The following is a 16,649-nucleotide window of genomic DNA, read 5'->3' as shown; positions in this document are numbered from 1 at the left end:
ACTTTAGATAAGCTATTACCAGCAGGAGGGTGGGGTGGGGGGAGAGAAAACCTTTTGTAGTGGTAAACACCCATTTTTGCATGGTTTGTGTGTATAAAAAGATCTTCTGTGCTTTCCACAGTATGCATCCGATGAAGATCTTTTTATACACACAAACCATGCAAAAATGGGTGTTTACCACTACAAAAGGTTTTCTCTCCCTCCACCCCACCCTCCTGCTGGTAATAGCTTATCTAAAGTGATCACTCTCCTTACACTGTGTATGATAATCAAGTTGGGCCATTTCCAGCACAAATCCAGGCATTTTTTCATGGTTTGTGTGTATAAAAAGATCTTCTGTACTTTCCACAGGATGCTTTCCACAGTATGCATCCGATGAAGATCTTTTTATACACACAAACCATGCAAAAATGGGTGTTTACCACTACAAAAGGTTTTCTCTCCCTCCACCCCACCCTCCTGCTGGTAATAGCTTATCTAAAGTGATCACTCTCCTTACACTGTGTATGATAATCAAGTTGGGCCATTTCCAGCACAAATCCAGGCATTTTTTCATGGTTTGTGTTTATAAAAAGATCTTCTGTACTTTCCACAGTATGCATCCAACGAAGTGAGCTGTAGCTCACGAAAGCTTATGCTCAAATAAATTGGTTAGTCTCTAAGGTGCCCCACGTACTCCTTTTCTTTTTGTTAACACTGCTGAGTCTCTCCTTTCCCCAGCCTTGAAAGCAGCGGTGACTTCTATCACAGTCCTTTCATTCCCCTCACCTAAGCTGGAAGGTTCAAGAATAGGGACTGGAAGCTGGGCCTTCTGGGTTTGATTCCTGGCTCTGCCAGGGAGCACAATCCACAGATGGGAGCAGGAAGGGCTGGGAATCAGGACGCCTGAGTTCTGTTACCACCTCTGCTGCAGGGTGCTTTGCCAGGTTATGAAAGAGGGGACAAGGCTTGCTGTACCGGACTCTCCGGGGAAGCCGGGAGGTTGAATCCATCAAGGTCCGTGACATACACTGAGGTCCACTCTGGGAAGAAGCTGGGGGCATAAGGAGCAGGGTGGGACATGAGCCAGCAAATCTCTGAAGAGTGTAAAGAGCAAGGCGGGAGGATTATTCAGGGCCCCACAAAGGGAGTGATGGGGTGAAGTTAAACCTCAGCTTCTTACCTATGGACTAGCCTGCCCCTGCCACTGCCACTGCCTTGCTCGGGCTGGTTTCCCATTAGCCCGGCTGCTCTAGCTGATGTCTCTGAGCCCAGAGGCGGGTCCCCCTTGCTGCTTTGGAGCTCGCACTTAGCTCCTAAAGGGTTCAGGGCCGGGATGGTCTTTTTGTTGGGTGTTCGGCCAGGGCCTTGCACTGATCAGGGCCCCGGGCACTACCGCATATGTTAATAAGGAAAGCTAGATAAGGTACTCACATGGGCTCCCTTCCAATAGCAGGAGTGCCTCACTCGAGCAGTTTTAGCCCTGTGAGGTAGAGCAGTATTATGGCCCTCATTTTAAAGACAGGGAAACTGAGGCACAAAGGGGTCTCATAGAGCTGGCAATTGAACGCTGGGCTCCCAAGTCCCACCCTAGCACCCCAATCTGCCGGCCCGTCCCCCTTCTCTTTGTTCAGCCCAATAAATGAGACAGCAGCACCGTTCCTCATGTTTATTTTCTCACATCATTGAAGAAACATTCCATAGCGTGAACCCAGCATGACGCACCTGGCCCATAAAGGAAACCACCAGTAAAGCATTATAGATACAAGGGCAAGCGCTCCAGGCTCAGTACAAGGAGCAGGGCTGGGCTGGCAGCTTAGGGAATATAAAGCTTGTACATTTAACACACAGTTACAGGAATCAGCTTGGGGCAGAAGATCTCTCTGCTCCCTGCTGTGCTTAGATATCAATTCCTCTTTCTCTCTCCCCTGCACTGGGATGGACTTGGGTGGATCTCTGGGCCAGGAAGCTCTAGACCGCCCCGTAGTATCTTCGGTAAGCCTCCTGGAATCCAATGTGGTCAGCCAGCTCGTCACAGTCGGGGTTGAGCTCACAGATCTCACGCTTGCCCTCGAGAGGGTCGATGATATCATAGAACCTGCGTGTGAACAAGGTGGGTTAATGACTGATAGAATGGTCTCTGTGGTTGTCTAATCAGCCTACATGCAAGGATCAGTGCACCTGCCTTGGGAATGCACCCACCTCTGGGGTGGAACATGGCCGCTTTTAATCCTGGGCGCCATTGCTGGGGGCTGTTAAACAGCTGCCGCGTTCCACCCCCGAAAACAGCCCTCAGGAATGGCACACAGGATTGAGTTCTCCGGGGCTGCCCTGCAGCCACCTCTGGGGTGAAAGCAGCAGCAATGCTAGGCCACCGTTGAGGGCAGGGAGTGAGGAGTTCACTTATCCTGTTCCAATTAGGGTGACACTGAAGCAGGGCGCTGCCTGGGCGTTACCGGGATGCGGGCAGGGCTCCTGGGCCCTGCCAAAAAGCAGCCTGGAATTTATGATGTCCAGAAAGCAGCCAGGGCTGCAGTCTGGTTTACTGTATTAATATACAGGAGCCATTAGTGGCTATGGATCTGGGCCCCAGTGCTGGGCCTGCTGCTGTCGCCTCCACTGGGGCCTTGGCTGATAATAGACAAGCCCCAGGTACAGGAAGGCAGGCCCAGTGGTTAGCATGCTAGCCTGGACCTTAGGAGAGAGGGGCTCAGTTCTCTGCTCTGCTACAGCCTCCCTGCGTAACCATGGGCAAGTCCCTTAGGCCCAGCTCCTGATTAGGGAGGGAGATGCCTTGAGCCCTTTGAGGCTGGGGATGGATCCAGGGGTGTTGGGAGTCTCACAGGCCACCCCTCCCAGCCAGCCCCCCCAGATTAGAGCAAAGTATTTCAGCTGTCAGGGCTGACACCGAGAACAGGAAGGGCTGGGTGCACCAGGGAGGATGAATCAGTGAATGACTGTAGGGTTCCTATGGTAACGTGGGCCTGGTGAAAACTTCAGCTGGCCTGAGCCTGTCAACACCCCCCACCCTCCTGCCGGCTTTGGAAGGGGACCCCAGCGCCAGCAGCGGGCTGTGGGTCGAGCACATGCCCGTGGGCCGCAACCAGGGCTTTACCTGTTGTAGACGTAGCTCCGTTTGTGTCTCCTCACCACCTCAGCGCTGTCCTGTTTGGAGACGAATGCTGCAAGGCCAGGAAATAAAGGAAGCATGAGGAGAATTGCTCCAAAGACCCAGCGTTGCTGTAACGGGACTGCCCTGTAGCTGCCCTGCATGGCTTCGGTGGAAATCCCAGACACCGAGCAGCTGCGGCTCTGTAGGATGGGGAAAATCTTCCCCCTTGGTTACCCTAGGGTCAGAAATAGCACCCAGGAGTCCTGCGTCCCTCTCCCCACCCCCACTCTAACCACTGGACCCCGCTCCCCTCCCTGAGCTGGGAAAGGAACCCAGGAGTCCTGAGTCCCTGTCTCCCCTGCTCTAGCCACTGGACCTCGCTCCACTCCCTGAGCTGGGGGAGTCCTGACTCCCAGTCCCCTGGTCTAAAACCAGGTTCACACTGACTAGAGCAGGGATCTTGCATTTAGAACGGGTGAGGGCGTCCATGAGCACTGCTGGAAGGCTCCCTGAATGGCAGGCAGCAAAGCTGGATCACACACGGGCCGGGCCTCACCTTCAGAGCTGGGCGAGTCGTTAGCGCTGTTGGAATAATCCGAGGCTGCAAGGCACCAAGAGAGAGGTGGTCAGAAATAATATGCCCCCTTCAGCAGTGAGCTCTCCAGGCCCCTGAAAGCCCATCTGCTGTCGGGGCTGTGCAGAGCTGGGCTGGTAGCGCGGGATGTTCTAAAGGTCACAGATCTCCGTGGAGGGGAAAGACTCCAAGGCCAAACAGCTGCCGGGTTTGGAGTGGGCCTCTCGCTAGCGCTTTAGGCACATTCGTGATGCTTTGCAAATCTACTGCACCTGGAAACAAAGCTCTCCACGTCCCTGATGAATGCCCCCCAGCCTGGTACAGCAGCATAGTTATTCCCCTGGCACAAATGGGGAAACTGAGGCAGGGGGCAGCTAAGCGCTGTTGTTACGCAGCGAATGAGATGCCAGTATGCCCCCAGCCCAGTATCCTACATGTGCTCCTGTGCGAGGGAACGGGGGGGACTGAGATTTTCAAAGCAGAGATAGGGACATAAGCTCCAATAACGTCAGTCAGAGGGGGCCTTAGCAGCCTGCAGGTAGAAAGCCCCCGGCTAATGCATCTGGCAACCCCCCGTCCTCGTCTTACCCCCATGGCACAGGCACAGGGTCACCAGTGCCAGCAAAGTCAGCAGGGTGAGTGTCTTCATGGTAGAAGCCGGTTTCGCTGGTCGCTCTTGTCTTGTAGGATGCTCTGCTGATGCCTGTTGTAGCCTGTGGCTCACAGGCCACCATTTATACCCTGCTGCTAGTCCTGGTGTGGCTGGGTAAAGGGCCACATCCCCCCTCATCCCGCCCACTCCGGCTTTGACCACAGGCGGGGAGGGGCCTGGCCCTGCTGCCAGATCTATTTGGAGCCCATCCGTCTGGGCCCAAGGCTGCCAAACCCAGATGGCAATTGTGGTTTCAGGCACCCTTGGGGTGGAAAACAACCCTACGTTCTCAGGCCCAATGGGGGCCCGTGTGGGCTGGGGTGGAAAACAACCCTGCATTCTCAGGGCCAACGGGGGCCCGTGTGGGCTGCAGGGGAATGACAAGGGAGGGGCTCAGGAGCATTGTCAAATGCAGAGACAGGCTGAAACTGTGATGCTCAGAGCTAGCTCCCAACGGGCCTAAAGCTCAAGGGTGTTTGCGGGTGGGGGGAGGCATTAGGATCCTGCTGTAATGATGAGATTCTTCTCCCTCCCCCTGGCCGCCCCAGCAGAGGGGCTGCATCAGAGGCAGGCTGGGGCGGGGGGGGTTCATGAGCGACAGAACGCCACAGTCCCCAGCTGGTGTGACTGGTTCTCAACCATTTCCACCTTGAGACCCCAGCAGGGGGACCAGGCCCAGCTGTTTGCGAGCACCCATGACTTGGAGCAGCCCTGAGGGCGCTCTAAGCTACACTGGGGGAATTGTTCAGCTCCAGGCCAGCCCAAGACCTGGGGAGGAGGGGGATGGTTTGGCGCAAACGCGCCTGAGTCCCCGCTCCCTCTTTCACAGGTGAGAACCAGGAGCATCCGAGGCAAAGCAGACCTGGTGCTCTTGGGGCAGGCTTGGCAGCAGAGGCCCGCCAGGTGACGCGCTTGCGGCCTGTAATTGCTGCTGAGCTGCGGAAGTTTTCTGCCACGGCCCAGCGGGGCTTTCCTATTAGTGAGTGTACAGGGCTCTTAAGCTGTAATTTTTTTTTGCCTTGCAATTTGGTGCACATGCCTTCCCCGGTGCAGCCTGTCATTTAAGCTAATTTCCTGAGCTCCAGCCCCAGGATGGCCTCCAAACCCTGGGGAGGAAACACAGCACGGTGCCGCTCAACCCTCACTCACCCCAGACGCTGGTCGAGCCCTCTCAAGGAAGCTACGCAAAAGCAGGCAAGCTGCTCTATGCCACGTTCACCAGGCAGGGGCCATGGTGCTGCTAGCAGTGAGGCTGAGGACTGAACTGACCCCTGCAAAGGAGTTGCAATTGGCACAGACTGGCCACAGTGGCTGGGCCCAGACCTGGAGGACGCAGGGAGCCTGAACTGCCCACTTAGCCCAGGTAGGCAGGGTTGGCGCACATGGGGTCTGGGGAGAGCTTGCCCTGCTGCGCCTCTTCTGCAGCCAGCACCCTCCGGTTCCCCCAGCTGCTAACCCAGCATTTCGCTCCAGTGCTCACTGGCCAGCACGGCCTGTTCTAGACCCCGGAGAAGGCAAGCAAGAGGTGCTCTGTGGCCATGGGGCTGCATTCCTCAAGCTCACTCTCACTCATGCTGGCACCAGGCAGAGACCCAGGGTGCCAACACCCCCAGGTCCCTTAACATTGTCTCAAAATATGTGTGCAGGGCGGGGGAGTATCCAGGGTTTTCTGGGCAGTGTCCACTGCTGTCTCACTCTCCTTGTATCTTTTGCTCTGCCCCCTTTTAATTCATCCCCCCTGGATTTAGCTGATCTGTCCTCACTCCTGAGGGGGAGGTTGTTGTGGTTTGGGGCAACAGATCAGCAGCATCTGTATGAGGACTCAGGAGACCTAGCTTCTAGATGCAGCTCTGCCACTGGCCTGCTGGGTGACCTTGGGCGAATTACAGCCCCACTCGGTGCCTCACTTTCCCCATCTGTAAAATGGGGATAATATTGACCTGCCTAGGCAAAGTGCTTGGAGATCTACTTTTGAATTGGTATTGTGGCCCAAGGGCAGTACTTAATTCACTGCACAGCTTCATGCAATTCTAAGCTCAGCACAGACGGAAGAGCTGCATGATCCCCTTTAAGCAGGCTGCCTTTCAATGGGACACACAGGTATGTTTCAGAGTAACAGCCGTGTTAGTCTGTTCTTTCAGCAACTGTTCTTTCAGCAACCTAGCCATGTTTACACCCGCAGGCAGGTTGATAAAAGCACATCACGTAAGGGTGCAAAGTTTTTCACAGCCCTGCGTGCGTAGCTCGGTCAATCTAGTTTTTAAGTACAGACCAGGCCTAAGCCACGTAAGTGCTTTTGGAAAATGTGACCTTAAATGAACAGTTATCGACTCACTTCTAGTGAGCAGCACAGAAGGCACGCGGAATGTGCTTGGGCCATGTGGACGAGGAAGGCAAAGGCATGGGGTGGAAAGAGGCACAAAGGATTATGGGAGAAGCAGTAGCTTGCAACCTTCCAGGCCCGCAATGGGAGACAATTCCCTGCAGTCAGGGGCAGGCTGGGATGATGTTCGCAGGGCCACGTCTGGACACGGGGCTTAGCTGACGTGTTCTAGTTTTAAGCTCTTTGTTGATGGGCCTGGCATGGAGCGAGATGGCTGGGCATGGTTTAGACCTTAATCAGGGTGATGGTCTGCAGTAAGCAGGAACTCTTTGCCCATCAACCTCCTAATTTATCCCTGCTGGAGCTAATGTGCAGGGCTGTTTAAACCCAACTACCCCCCCCCCCCCAGCTTGTGCACGTTTGCAATGAGAGGGCTTTGAGTTCATGGCTGGCTTGGAATAGAAAGCGGTTTGTTTTGAATCGCCAGTGCTCCTCAGGCCAACCTTCCACTTCCAGTTCCTAACCACTTCCAAACCTCGCTTTGTCTGGAGGAGGACCCTGGACTTTGGGGTGGAAGAGAGATGCTGTGGGGAGCTTAAGGCAGCCAGAGGCTGTCAAACAAAGCCATAAACCACAGATCACTTGGGCCAAGTGCGCAAAGTCCAAGCCAAGAACAAGGGGTTTGCAGGCCCAGTTTATTTAGATTATAATGCAGCAAGGCAAGCTTTGTTTACAGAAGAAAAATATACCTCATTTGGTCAGTCTCCACTGCTGTGACTTGCCTCTAAAGGAACTGACATTTGGGTACGGTAAATCCATTGCCTGTTTTCACCATTAATAGTTTGGTGCTGCACAAGGATCAGCTGCCCTTTCTGCATATCATTTCAATAGTGGCTTTTAGTTCGAAACGTAAATTCTTAAGTCCCCAGAAACGTCAGCCAGGAAAAGGCTTTGCTAGGTAGGGGCGTAACACACAGATACTATCAGGTTTCAGAGTAACAGCCGTGTTAGGCTGTATTCGCAAAAACAAAAGGAGTACTTGTGGCACCTTAGAGACTAACCAATTTATTTGAGCATAAGCTTTTGTGAGCTACAGCTCACTTCATCGGATTCGGATGCATCTGATGAAGTGAGCTGTAGCTCACAAAAGCTTATGTTCAAATAAATTGGTTAGTCTCTAAGGTGCCACAAGTCCTCCTTTTCTTTTTACACAGATACTAGCAGGCCAGACACCTGCCGGAACTTGCCTAGGAAATCAGTCACGCACCTAATCTGAACAACGTCGTTTGTCTGATCGCGGCCCAGACAGGTCCCAACCCGCATCTGGATCCCACGGTACAGTCACATAGGGAGACAAGCCCGGCCCTGAAGAGTTCCCAATCTAAAGAGACAAGACAGACCATCTCCCCATTTTATGGATGGAGAATTAAGGCAGACAAGCCCAGATCCTGAAAGGTATTTAGGCTCCTAACTCCCAGGGAAACCCATGAGAGTTAGGATCTGGGCCGGAGAGACACAAGAGAACATTTTAAAAAGTGTCTTAGGGACTTGCCCATGGTCACACAGGAGCTGTGTAGCAGAGCCACACACTGCGTTCAGCTCTCTTGAATCCTAGTCCTGTGTTTTAACCCTCACTGTTAGCTCGAGTACCGTGGTTCAAGCAGGCACCGGCCACCAGCACAGGTGGATTTTACTCACGCTCTACTGACCCAGGGCCAGCAGGTCCCTTTTTAGTGATGTGCTTCTATTTCCCTAGTTAATGGGGGGCAGTTCATAAGTCTTCGTGTTTTATGCCCACCCTGTACTAAGTCAGAATGGTGCATTGCACAAGTCTAAATGACTTCAGCACTACAGAGAATCAGGCCTATTGCGTCTGGGCTCTGGGAAGACAAAACGCCCAGCAGACCTTGTTTGTCTGTTTTGGCAAAACGTTCCAGTTAAATTGCTGCAAAGACGACAATTAACCACATAATAATGGGTTAGAGCAGCTACGACGAAGGAAGTGTTTATTTTTCTTACTAGGAGGCACTTGTTAAAGGGGAAAAAAAAGGCAGGTTCTAAGATTATAAAAACAAGTGTTATTATGTCAAAACACCATTCCAAGTAACTATGTACAAGGGATTCATCCACTGTACCAGTGTAACATCTCTCTCCCTGCTTTAGACGGTCACTTGCCTTCACATCTACAGACTGTTCTGCTGACAGAAATCCTACGAGCTGAAGTTTTGGTATTTGCTTCTTTCCTTCAGAGGTACAGGTGTGTTACTTGCTGCAGAAGGAACCTACGATTGGCTCTATTACACTCCTGAAATCCTGTGAGTGGTCATAAGAACGATCAGTATTAAAAATTCTACCTTTAAATGTGGAAGGACAGAGTTCTCTCTGTTTGGTAAAGCTTTTAAGATAGCGCAGCATGAATGCACAGATCTGCTGTAGCTTTCAAAACCTGTGTGAGATCTTCCTTCCTGTTGAGCTTAGTTGGGAATCGGGAGTTATTGCTGATTTTCCTAAAACCCTGGTGCAGTCGCTCATTTCAACACATTTTGATCAATTATGTCCCATAACTGTTTCAGTATATCCAATTTTCACACGGTGTTGTAAACTGTTCTCTCCCTTCTGTCTGACAAATGAACACAAAAGCTCTTGACAAGTCAAGTTTTCAGCGCAATTTGAGTGGGTATTTATGTAAATGCACAGAGAATCCCACTTCCGAAAAGATCTGCAAGGCTTCACTGATGAACATAAACCCCATACATGAAACTCCTGCAAAAATCTTCCCCTGCCTCCTCATTCGGGCTCCTGGAACGTCATGATTAGTTCTCTCTGTTCTTTACTAATTGCCTGGATAGAAGAAAAAATATTGGTGAAGTCTCTCTCCTCCACAAATCCCACTGTTCAGGAAACAAATGCAGCACTGATGCAAAAAGGAGCATCGTTTCCACACTTGGAGACAGGACAGTGTAACACTGCTGACAGCATGTGCAGAATACAGCTCATTCATTGTTCAGATGCACTGATCCAGGAACAAGGCCCCATAAGGGAAGGAACTGCACGTACACAAAACACCACCCTAGGCAAAACACTCTGCTTATGAGCACAGATGCAGGACTAACCCCCCCATGCCCTGCAAATGCATACAAGTGAAATTATGCATTTAGAGCCGACTTTTCCAGAGAGCTCGGCATCCGTCTAGATAAGGGCCACATCTGTTTTAAATGCTCAGCATCCAGCTGCTTCCACTAAGACACCAAGGGCCAGATTTCCATTGGAGCAGCTCTTTGGAAAATGTGGCTCTAAGAGCAGGTGCAAAGGCAGCCCTGGTGAAAAGTCTGGCCTTAGGGGTCTGAACAGTTCTTCTTGCCATTACAGGGACAGTCTCATCTTCCCCTCTTCTGCATGTCCTAACAGCTGTTAAAAAAGAACTTGCATGAATAAGCAAAATCTTATGGGTTTCCTGACTCTTCATGAAAGAGGTGTGATTATACATGGGGACCTCACTGTGGGATATAGGCAATTAACAGCATTATGCAATTAGCTGATATGCAATTAATCAGAGTAGCAACAGATGCAACACAATGAAGCTAGATTGGAGCCTTGGGATTTGTGCACATAAGCAAATCCTGCAGTTGAGTGCAGTTTGTTTGCAGCTAGCATTCTTGGAACCTTCTATCCCAGTGTGGCCATTGTCTATTCAAACTGGAGAGACTGGGACACTCTCGCTCAGTTTTCTTGATTTGGAGGCTGGCTGGAATGGAGATTTTACCTGCCATGCTTGCTTGCGATTTTGTATCTGCTGCTGCATCTCTGAGATTCTCGCCCGTCCGGCCAATACAGACTCTGCCAGCTTCCTGTTCTCCTCCTCCTTCTCTTTCAGGGCTTTACGCAGGTATGTCTGGTGCTTCAGGAGGTACGGCACCATGGCACTATGAATATCTTCCTCCGGGATCCCACTGGGGCGCCTGGAAGTGACAGGGATGTTGTTGAGAGGACTGGAATGCACCAACTTTGCATGGTGCTGTACTTAAGTGCTTTAATTGGAACACGTAATATTACAATAATTGATCAGGCCCTCAAGTCCAGTATCCTATCTTTGGCAGTGCCCAACAGTAGAAGCTTTAGAGCAAGGCGAACCCACCCCATAATGAACCTGTCTCACTGTGCCATGATGTAGGTGGGGGGAAGGGAGGAATCCTTTCTGACACTCATGCAATCAGATGATGCCCTGAAGCATGAGATTTGATTAACACACATCCCCACCCTTGAACACGAAAAGGTACACAAATTATTGGTGAAAAGATCATCAGCTGCCTTTCAAAGACAACACAATGCGACTCCCAGCACTTCCAGTGGCCAATAAGCCCCAAGGGCTACGCACCATGTAAATTTTCAACATATCAGGACACTCCAAGCAGCTACGGTTCAGAGTAACATTCAGCACAAGAATTTACTTCCCCTCCAACTCTATGGACATGGCCTAGAACGTGTGATTCTAGCACACACAGAAGTCCAACTAGTTGACGGAGTCAGAGATTCAAATAGACTCCGTTAAGTGGAAGGTGCACTTTGGAAATCAATTTCCTGTCGCGATACAGTAGTATGATTTAAAAAAATCCCCTCTGCCATTCACCTTTGCGTGAAATTCACCCCATCCAGAGAGCCATCACAAGATCTATGCACCACTTCACTTCCACGGGGTTTAATGTGCTGCACAAGGGTCAATTTTATCTCTTTAAGAATCAAAGGAACAGGTCTCCAATAAACTAGCACAAGCATACTTCCAACATGCCAAGCAGAGCACTGCCTACCACGCGGGCTCTTCCCGATTCTTTGCTTCCTCCACAATTTTATCCATCGAGGCAAAGAGCTCCTCAAGATTCCCTTCCTCCTTTATCTCACGAATCTCCTCCTGCAGAGGAAAACCACTGGGGATTCAAGAACGATAACAAAATGGAAGTACAATCCATGGACATCTCTCTGCTTGGTCCTTCCCACTGTGAGCGCAAGGACTTTCTCCTCTACATGTCCTTCGAAACAGGAAACAAGTACAACCTATGCTTTGCTTCCTCAGTCTGTAGTCAGCTCCAGTGCATTTGCTGCTGCTCATAGCTTTCCCAAGTAGCAGAAGAATGAAAATTGTCCCAGTCTTGTCAGTTGTCAGGGAAGCTATTCAGAACTCTGCAGGCAGTCATGAAACTGACAGGGATCAAGACAATTTCCCCCACCAGTACAGATAGGCACTGGGGAAAGACCCAAAAAAGGGGGGACAGGGAAGGGTATATTAGTTGCAAACTTGCTTAGGATCTCAGGGAACAAATGATCAGAGCACACTGTATTGAAGCACATAGCTTTGCAGTTTCAGGAGCACCACCTAGTGATTGGGAGTCGGATCTGAGGTAAGTCAGCTGTTTTGTGCCTGGTCTATAAAAGTTTACCCATCTGTAAAATGAGTAATATAAACCTGTCACACAGGGTTGATATGAGGCTTGATTCAATATTATTTGGAAAATGTTCCAAGACCTTTGGATGAAAAATTCTGCAACATCCAAAGCGTTATATTTCCCCATACACCTTTTGGGATGTTACAAACAAGTCTTTAATTCTCAGCTAAACATTTGCAGTTCTTACCTGAATGGAAGTTTGCAGTTGGGATATAAACTGATCATATATACTTCTGGTCATTTCAGGCTGGAGTTTATAGAAGCGATGGTAGCAGTTTGCAAACCTCTGGTAACTGTGCAAAAGAAGAAGAAAAAAAATGCAAACCAGATAAGTGGTTTAAAATACCACACACTGGAAATTACAGAGTTACAACACTGTAAAAGCCTGACTGAAGATTCATGTTTATGTCAGAAGAGAACAAAATGGAAGTAAAAAATATTCTGTAAAATTGTCCATAGTTAACAAACCATATGCACAACTGATCCATACACATCTGTAGACTGGTTGGTCTAACAAAAGAGCACCAATTCACAAAGGTTTTATTGTGTTCAAAAGAACAGAACAAAATCTTTATTCACAGTCACCTGTAAAGGGCCAAATTCTGCACTCAGTGACATTTACATAACCCCTCTGAAATCAGCAGTATCGCAGTGGTATAACTAAAGGCAGAAATTGGCTAAATCAGATGGGTTATCCTTCATTTCCCTGCGATCTAGATTAGGAGTCGGTGTCATCTCCTCCATAGGTGGAACTGCTGTGTGAGCAGCTGAACCCATGACAGGAACTTGCGGGAGATTAGGGAAACAGGATGAAGCCACAGGGGTTGGTCTGCACTTACCACCAAATGCACGTTTGGGAGGGGTGGATCTAGACAAGTGGTGCGTTTTTTCCTACAACAGGGCACCTGGTCCAGGAATTATTAAGGAGGTGGCAGGAACAGAGTGGAACGGATACTCACTTTGCTAGGTCTTAAGACCTAGGGTGGCCCCTCCATCTCAAGGAAATACAAGACAGCTGTATGAAAGGTATCAGATGCTGCTTGTGTTTAAGGGCAGTGCCTTCCCCCCACCAGAATTACATTCATGGCATCAGTTTATCGGCAGCTATCACAACACTTGGGCCCTTTGCATAATTAGTGTTTGAAATTAAAATTTTTTTAAAACTCTGATCTGATGCTTTTTATTGGCTCTGGGGGGCAAGTCACTAGGTACTAGATAAGGGGCTGGGCAGGTGTACTGACATTACTACCCAGAGGGAGAAGGGGAGCCAGACTGAAGGCAAGACTCCCCCTTCTCCCAACAGGCTGTGCAGCTAGCTTTAAAAGAGCCCCTCACCAGGGTGTCTAGAGCTCAGCCACTGGTCTCTGACAACACATGGGAGAGAGAAACAAGACCCTGGCCAACTACACAGACCCAGCCACAAGTCTCGCGTGATTTCCGCCTAAAGTCTCGCGACACTTGACCCGCCCCTTCCTCACCCCTCGCGAGACTTCCCGCTCGAACCCCCTGGCCCCCCGTTCTCGCGAGATGTTGTCCCCTCACCTGCCGGCGGCCACCAGCTTCTCCAGGAAAGCATCCACCACGGTGTCGAAGAGCTGCCCGCGGCCCGGCTCTTCCTCCGGGGCTGGCAGCGAAGAGAAGCCGCCGCCGCCGGCGGCGGCGGCCCCCTCGCCCTCCGCCCGCGCCGGGCCCTCGCCGCCAGCCGCCGCCATCTTGAACCGCCAAAGAAATCTTCAAGCGCTCGAATAGTCCCGCCCCCGCTTCTTCCGATTGGCTGAGGCGGGAGCTCTGTCCCTATTGGTGAGATCTCGTGTCACTCGGGAGAGTAGCCCCGCCCCGTAATAGCCAGCCCAGCGTCAGCTGGTTCGGTCCCTGTGTCCTCCCCCGGCGCCCGAGCAGCTCCTCGGCAGCCGCTGCCCCGGGGTTGCTGGCTCCACGCGCAAGCCCCCGTTCCACGGGACTGGGTGGCGGGAGTCCCAAGAGCCCGGCTCTGGTAGAGGCACGGCTGCCAGCTCTTGCCGTTTTATTTTTTTAGCCCCAGGCTGCTGCTAGTCCGTTGTGTTCCTTCAAGCCCAGTGATCAAGGGGCGGGGGGAGGGAGAGCTCAGCGGTTTGAGCATTGGCCTCCTAAACCCAGGGTTGTGAGTTCAATGCTTGAGGGGGCCATTTGGGATCTGGGGCAAAAATTGGGGCTTGGTCCTGCTTTGAGCAGGGGGTTGGATAGATACCTACTGAGGTCCCTTCCAAACCCGCCTTGGGATCCCTTCTGAGTAAAAAGAACAGGAGGGCTTGGGGCACCTTAGAGCCTAACCAATTTATCTGAGCATCTGTGTGGAGGAAAGCTGGCAAAGGGGATCCCGATGCACCCTATGGCCACGGAAACCAGAAAACAAAGAACACACACCTTGGAAGCTCCTTGAAAAGACAGGTTTCAGAGTCGCAGCCGTGTTAGTCTGTATTCGCAAAAAGAAAAGGAGGACTTGTGGCAGCTTAGAGACCAACCAATTTATTTGAGCATAAGCTTTACAGCGATGCATCCGATGAAGTGAGCTGTAGCTCACGAAATCTTATGCTCAAATAAATTGGTCAGTCTCTAAGGTGCCACAAGTACTCCTTTTCTTCTTGAAAAGAGAGTGAGTGTGGGTTAAAAGATCAATATACTGTGACAGGGTCAGGCCAGATGGCTATAGGAGAGTAATCTTATTGGGATTCCCCTCCCCCCGCGCAGCCTAAGAGAGGGGTCCACAAGACCTGGAAAACCAAATAATTACAGGGGACAAATAATGAACAACAGGGACAGGAGTGTGGTCAAATATAGGAGAGTAATAGAAGGCAGATATATTATAAGTAGATCCCTTTTCCTTGGGTAAGGTAACAGGGAAGGTTCCAGAATAATCAGGAACCTTCTGGAGACAAGACAGACAGGCTGATTGGCTGCAGGTGTTCTAATCAAAAAGCTGCTAGAATCAATTAAGGCAGGCTAATCAGGGCCCCTGGGTTTAAAAAGGAGCTCACTTCAGTTTGTGGTGCGTGTGATGAGCTGAGTGTGAGAACGTCCACTGTTGGAGGATTGAGGTGTACAAGCATTATCAGACCCCAGGAGGAAGGTCCTGTGGTGAGGATAAAGAAGGTGTTGGGAGGAGGCCACGGGGAAGTAGTCCAGGGAGTTGTAGCTGTCACACAGCTGTTCCAGGAGGCACTCTCGACAGCTGCATTCCACAGGGCCCTGGGCTGGAACCCAGAGTAGAGGGCAGGCCTGGGTTCCCCCCAAATCCTCCAACTCCTGGTTAGACACAGGAGTCGTCGAGCTGGACTGTGGGTTCAGAAAAACGGCCAAGGTGAGGGCTGCTGTGAAGCTCCAAGACGAGCAAATCCGCCAATAAGTGCAAGACCCTCCAAGGTAGAGCAGGAACTTTGTCACAATACATACAGACTTGAATTCAATTCTTGAGGTTCAGATACATAGCAGAGATGAGCTTGTAGTTGCCAAAAGTCCTTTTAGAAATAGTTCATAGGTTAGAGTCCAGTGTCCATATTCAGGGTTACTCCAATCAGTGATTGGGGATCTCAGTCCTTATGGTTTGTTTCCCCGTCTTGAAACCCAAAGCAGATCTGGCAGGAATCATCTTTGTGTTCTGCATCTGCACAGCCCTTATCATCATGGGGTTCCACTCTATGACTAGGGCTGTAACTAACTACTACACTAACAGCTTTGGGGTTTGTTTGTTTTGTTTTTTGTAAAAGTCTCATGTGTTTAAAAGTAATCAGTGGGTAGGGGCCTGGCTCAAGAGCTTTGAACACAGGGGGTTGGTAATACTAGGAAATTCATTTCAGTGCTATGTGCCACTTTCACTTCTCTGTGCTATAAGGATAATACCCATCTCAAGGGCATACTGGGTGATTTGCTTCACATTTGTAAAGCACTCTGCAATACGTTAATCCTTTTCTGCCCTCCCCTGGGAGAGAAACACATGGCTGGATAGTAGCTGTAGGGGGAATACTATTACAAATCCCCTTACATGAAAGTATGAATGGAAGTGTGTCTAGTACTGACTTCACAAGAGCTCACCTTGAGGGGCACAAGAGCCTTCTCCTTTGCATTTCCCATCATCAAGAGCAGCCTTCCTGTATTATTAGTATGACACCATCGCTTAGGAGGTCTCCACATCTATTGGGAGCTCTTTGGGACAGGAACCTGTCATTTATAATACGGTTTGTACAGGGCCAAGCACAATGGGGTTCTATCTGGTTGAGGGCTTTAGGTGCTACTGAAATAAGTGTTTAACAGACACCCTAAGCCTGCACCCATTTACATGGGTGTCAGTCAAGCATAACACCGTTGAAGTAAATGGAATTAACAGTTTCACACTGGTGTAAATTGAGAATCAGGCTGCATCTCATTTATAAATGACTTATAAGTCAAAGTCATTTGACTTATCCCACCTTAGATGTTGTAGGTAGAAATGTATTGGGGCTGCAGTTAATAAGCTGTTACATAAAACAGACTACGGTTTCAGAGGGTAGAAAAAAATCAAGTTAATTTACGTTTTGCAATGTTTGCAAGGTATCAAA

The 16,649-nt window shown here is 50.3% G+C and overlaps 2 protein-coding genes across 2 annotated transcripts; both read right to left on the bottom strand.

The window, feature by feature from the left end:
• Positions 1-1,634: 1,634 nt before the first annotated feature.
• BGLAP (bone gamma-carboxyglutamate protein) lies at positions 1,635-4,896 on the bottom strand. The gene is made up of 4 exons (XM_073322718.1): positions 4,254-4,896; positions 3,648-3,692; positions 3,095-3,161; positions 1,635-2,077 (listed from the first exon to the last, which is right to left on the bottom strand). The coding sequence occupies exons 1-4, from the start codon at positions 4,654-4,656 to the stop codon at positions 1,951-1,953; spliced, it is 642 nt and encodes a 213-aa protein (XP_073178819.1). The 5' UTR covers positions 4,657-4,896; the 3' UTR covers positions 1,635-1,950.
• A 4,395-nt stretch (positions 4,897-9,291) lies between these two features.
• Positions 9,292-13,821, bottom strand: PMF1 (polyamine modulated factor 1). Its single transcript, XM_073322717.1, has 5 exons — positions 13,621-13,821; positions 12,266-12,371; positions 11,446-11,546; positions 10,404-10,599; positions 9,292-9,481 (listed from the first exon to the last, which is right to left on the bottom strand). Exons 1-5 carry the CDS (start codon positions 13,788-13,790, stop codon positions 9,428-9,430), a joined length of 627 nt encoding a protein of 208 aa, XP_073178818.1. The 5' UTR covers positions 13,791-13,821; the 3' UTR covers positions 9,292-9,427.
• Between the last annotated feature and the right edge of the window lie 2,828 nt (positions 13,822-16,649).

This window comes from Lepidochelys kempii, chromosome 24, assembly GCF_965140265.1.
Source record: "Lepidochelys kempii isolate rLepKem1 chromosome 24, rLepKem1.hap2, whole genome shotgun sequence".
Lineage (NCBI taxonomy): Eukaryota > Metazoa > Chordata > Testudines > Cheloniidae > Lepidochelys > Lepidochelys kempii.
The sequence above is the reverse complement of the archived record's forward strand: the minus strand, read 5'-3'. Positions and strand labels throughout refer to the sequence as shown.

What these genes read in the sequence shown, in the direction of transcription:
- BGLAP (XM_073322718.1), bottom strand. Translation starts at nt 4,656, where the DNA reads ATGCAGGGTTGTTTTCCACCCCAGCCCACACGGGCCCCCATTGGGCCT. An exon ending in CCTGTGCCTGTGCCATGGGG is followed by an intron (nt 3,693 to 4,253) that starts GTAAGACGAGGA and finishes GGTGCCTTGCAG; the next exon opens with CCTCGGATTATTCCAACAGC. An exon ending in CGACTCGCCCAGCTCTGAAG is followed by an intron (nt 3,162 to 3,647) that starts GTGAGGCCCGGC and finishes CTGGCCTTGCAG; the next exon opens with CATTCGTCTCCAAACAGGAC.
- PMF1 (XM_073322717.1), bottom strand. Translation starts at nt 13,790, where the DNA reads ATGGCGGCGGCTGGCGGCGAGGGCCCGGCGCGGGCGGAGGGCGAGGGG. An exon ending in AATCGGGAAGAGCCCGCGTG is followed by an intron (nt 10,600 to 11,445) that starts GTAGGCAGTGCT and finishes TGTCACTTCCAG; the next exon opens with GCGCCCCAGTGGGATCCCGG. An exon ending in ATCGCAAGCAAGCATGGCAG is followed by an intron (nt 9,482 to 10,403) that starts GTAAAATCTCCA and finishes TCTTCTATCCAG; the next exon opens with GCAATTAGTAAAGAACAGAG.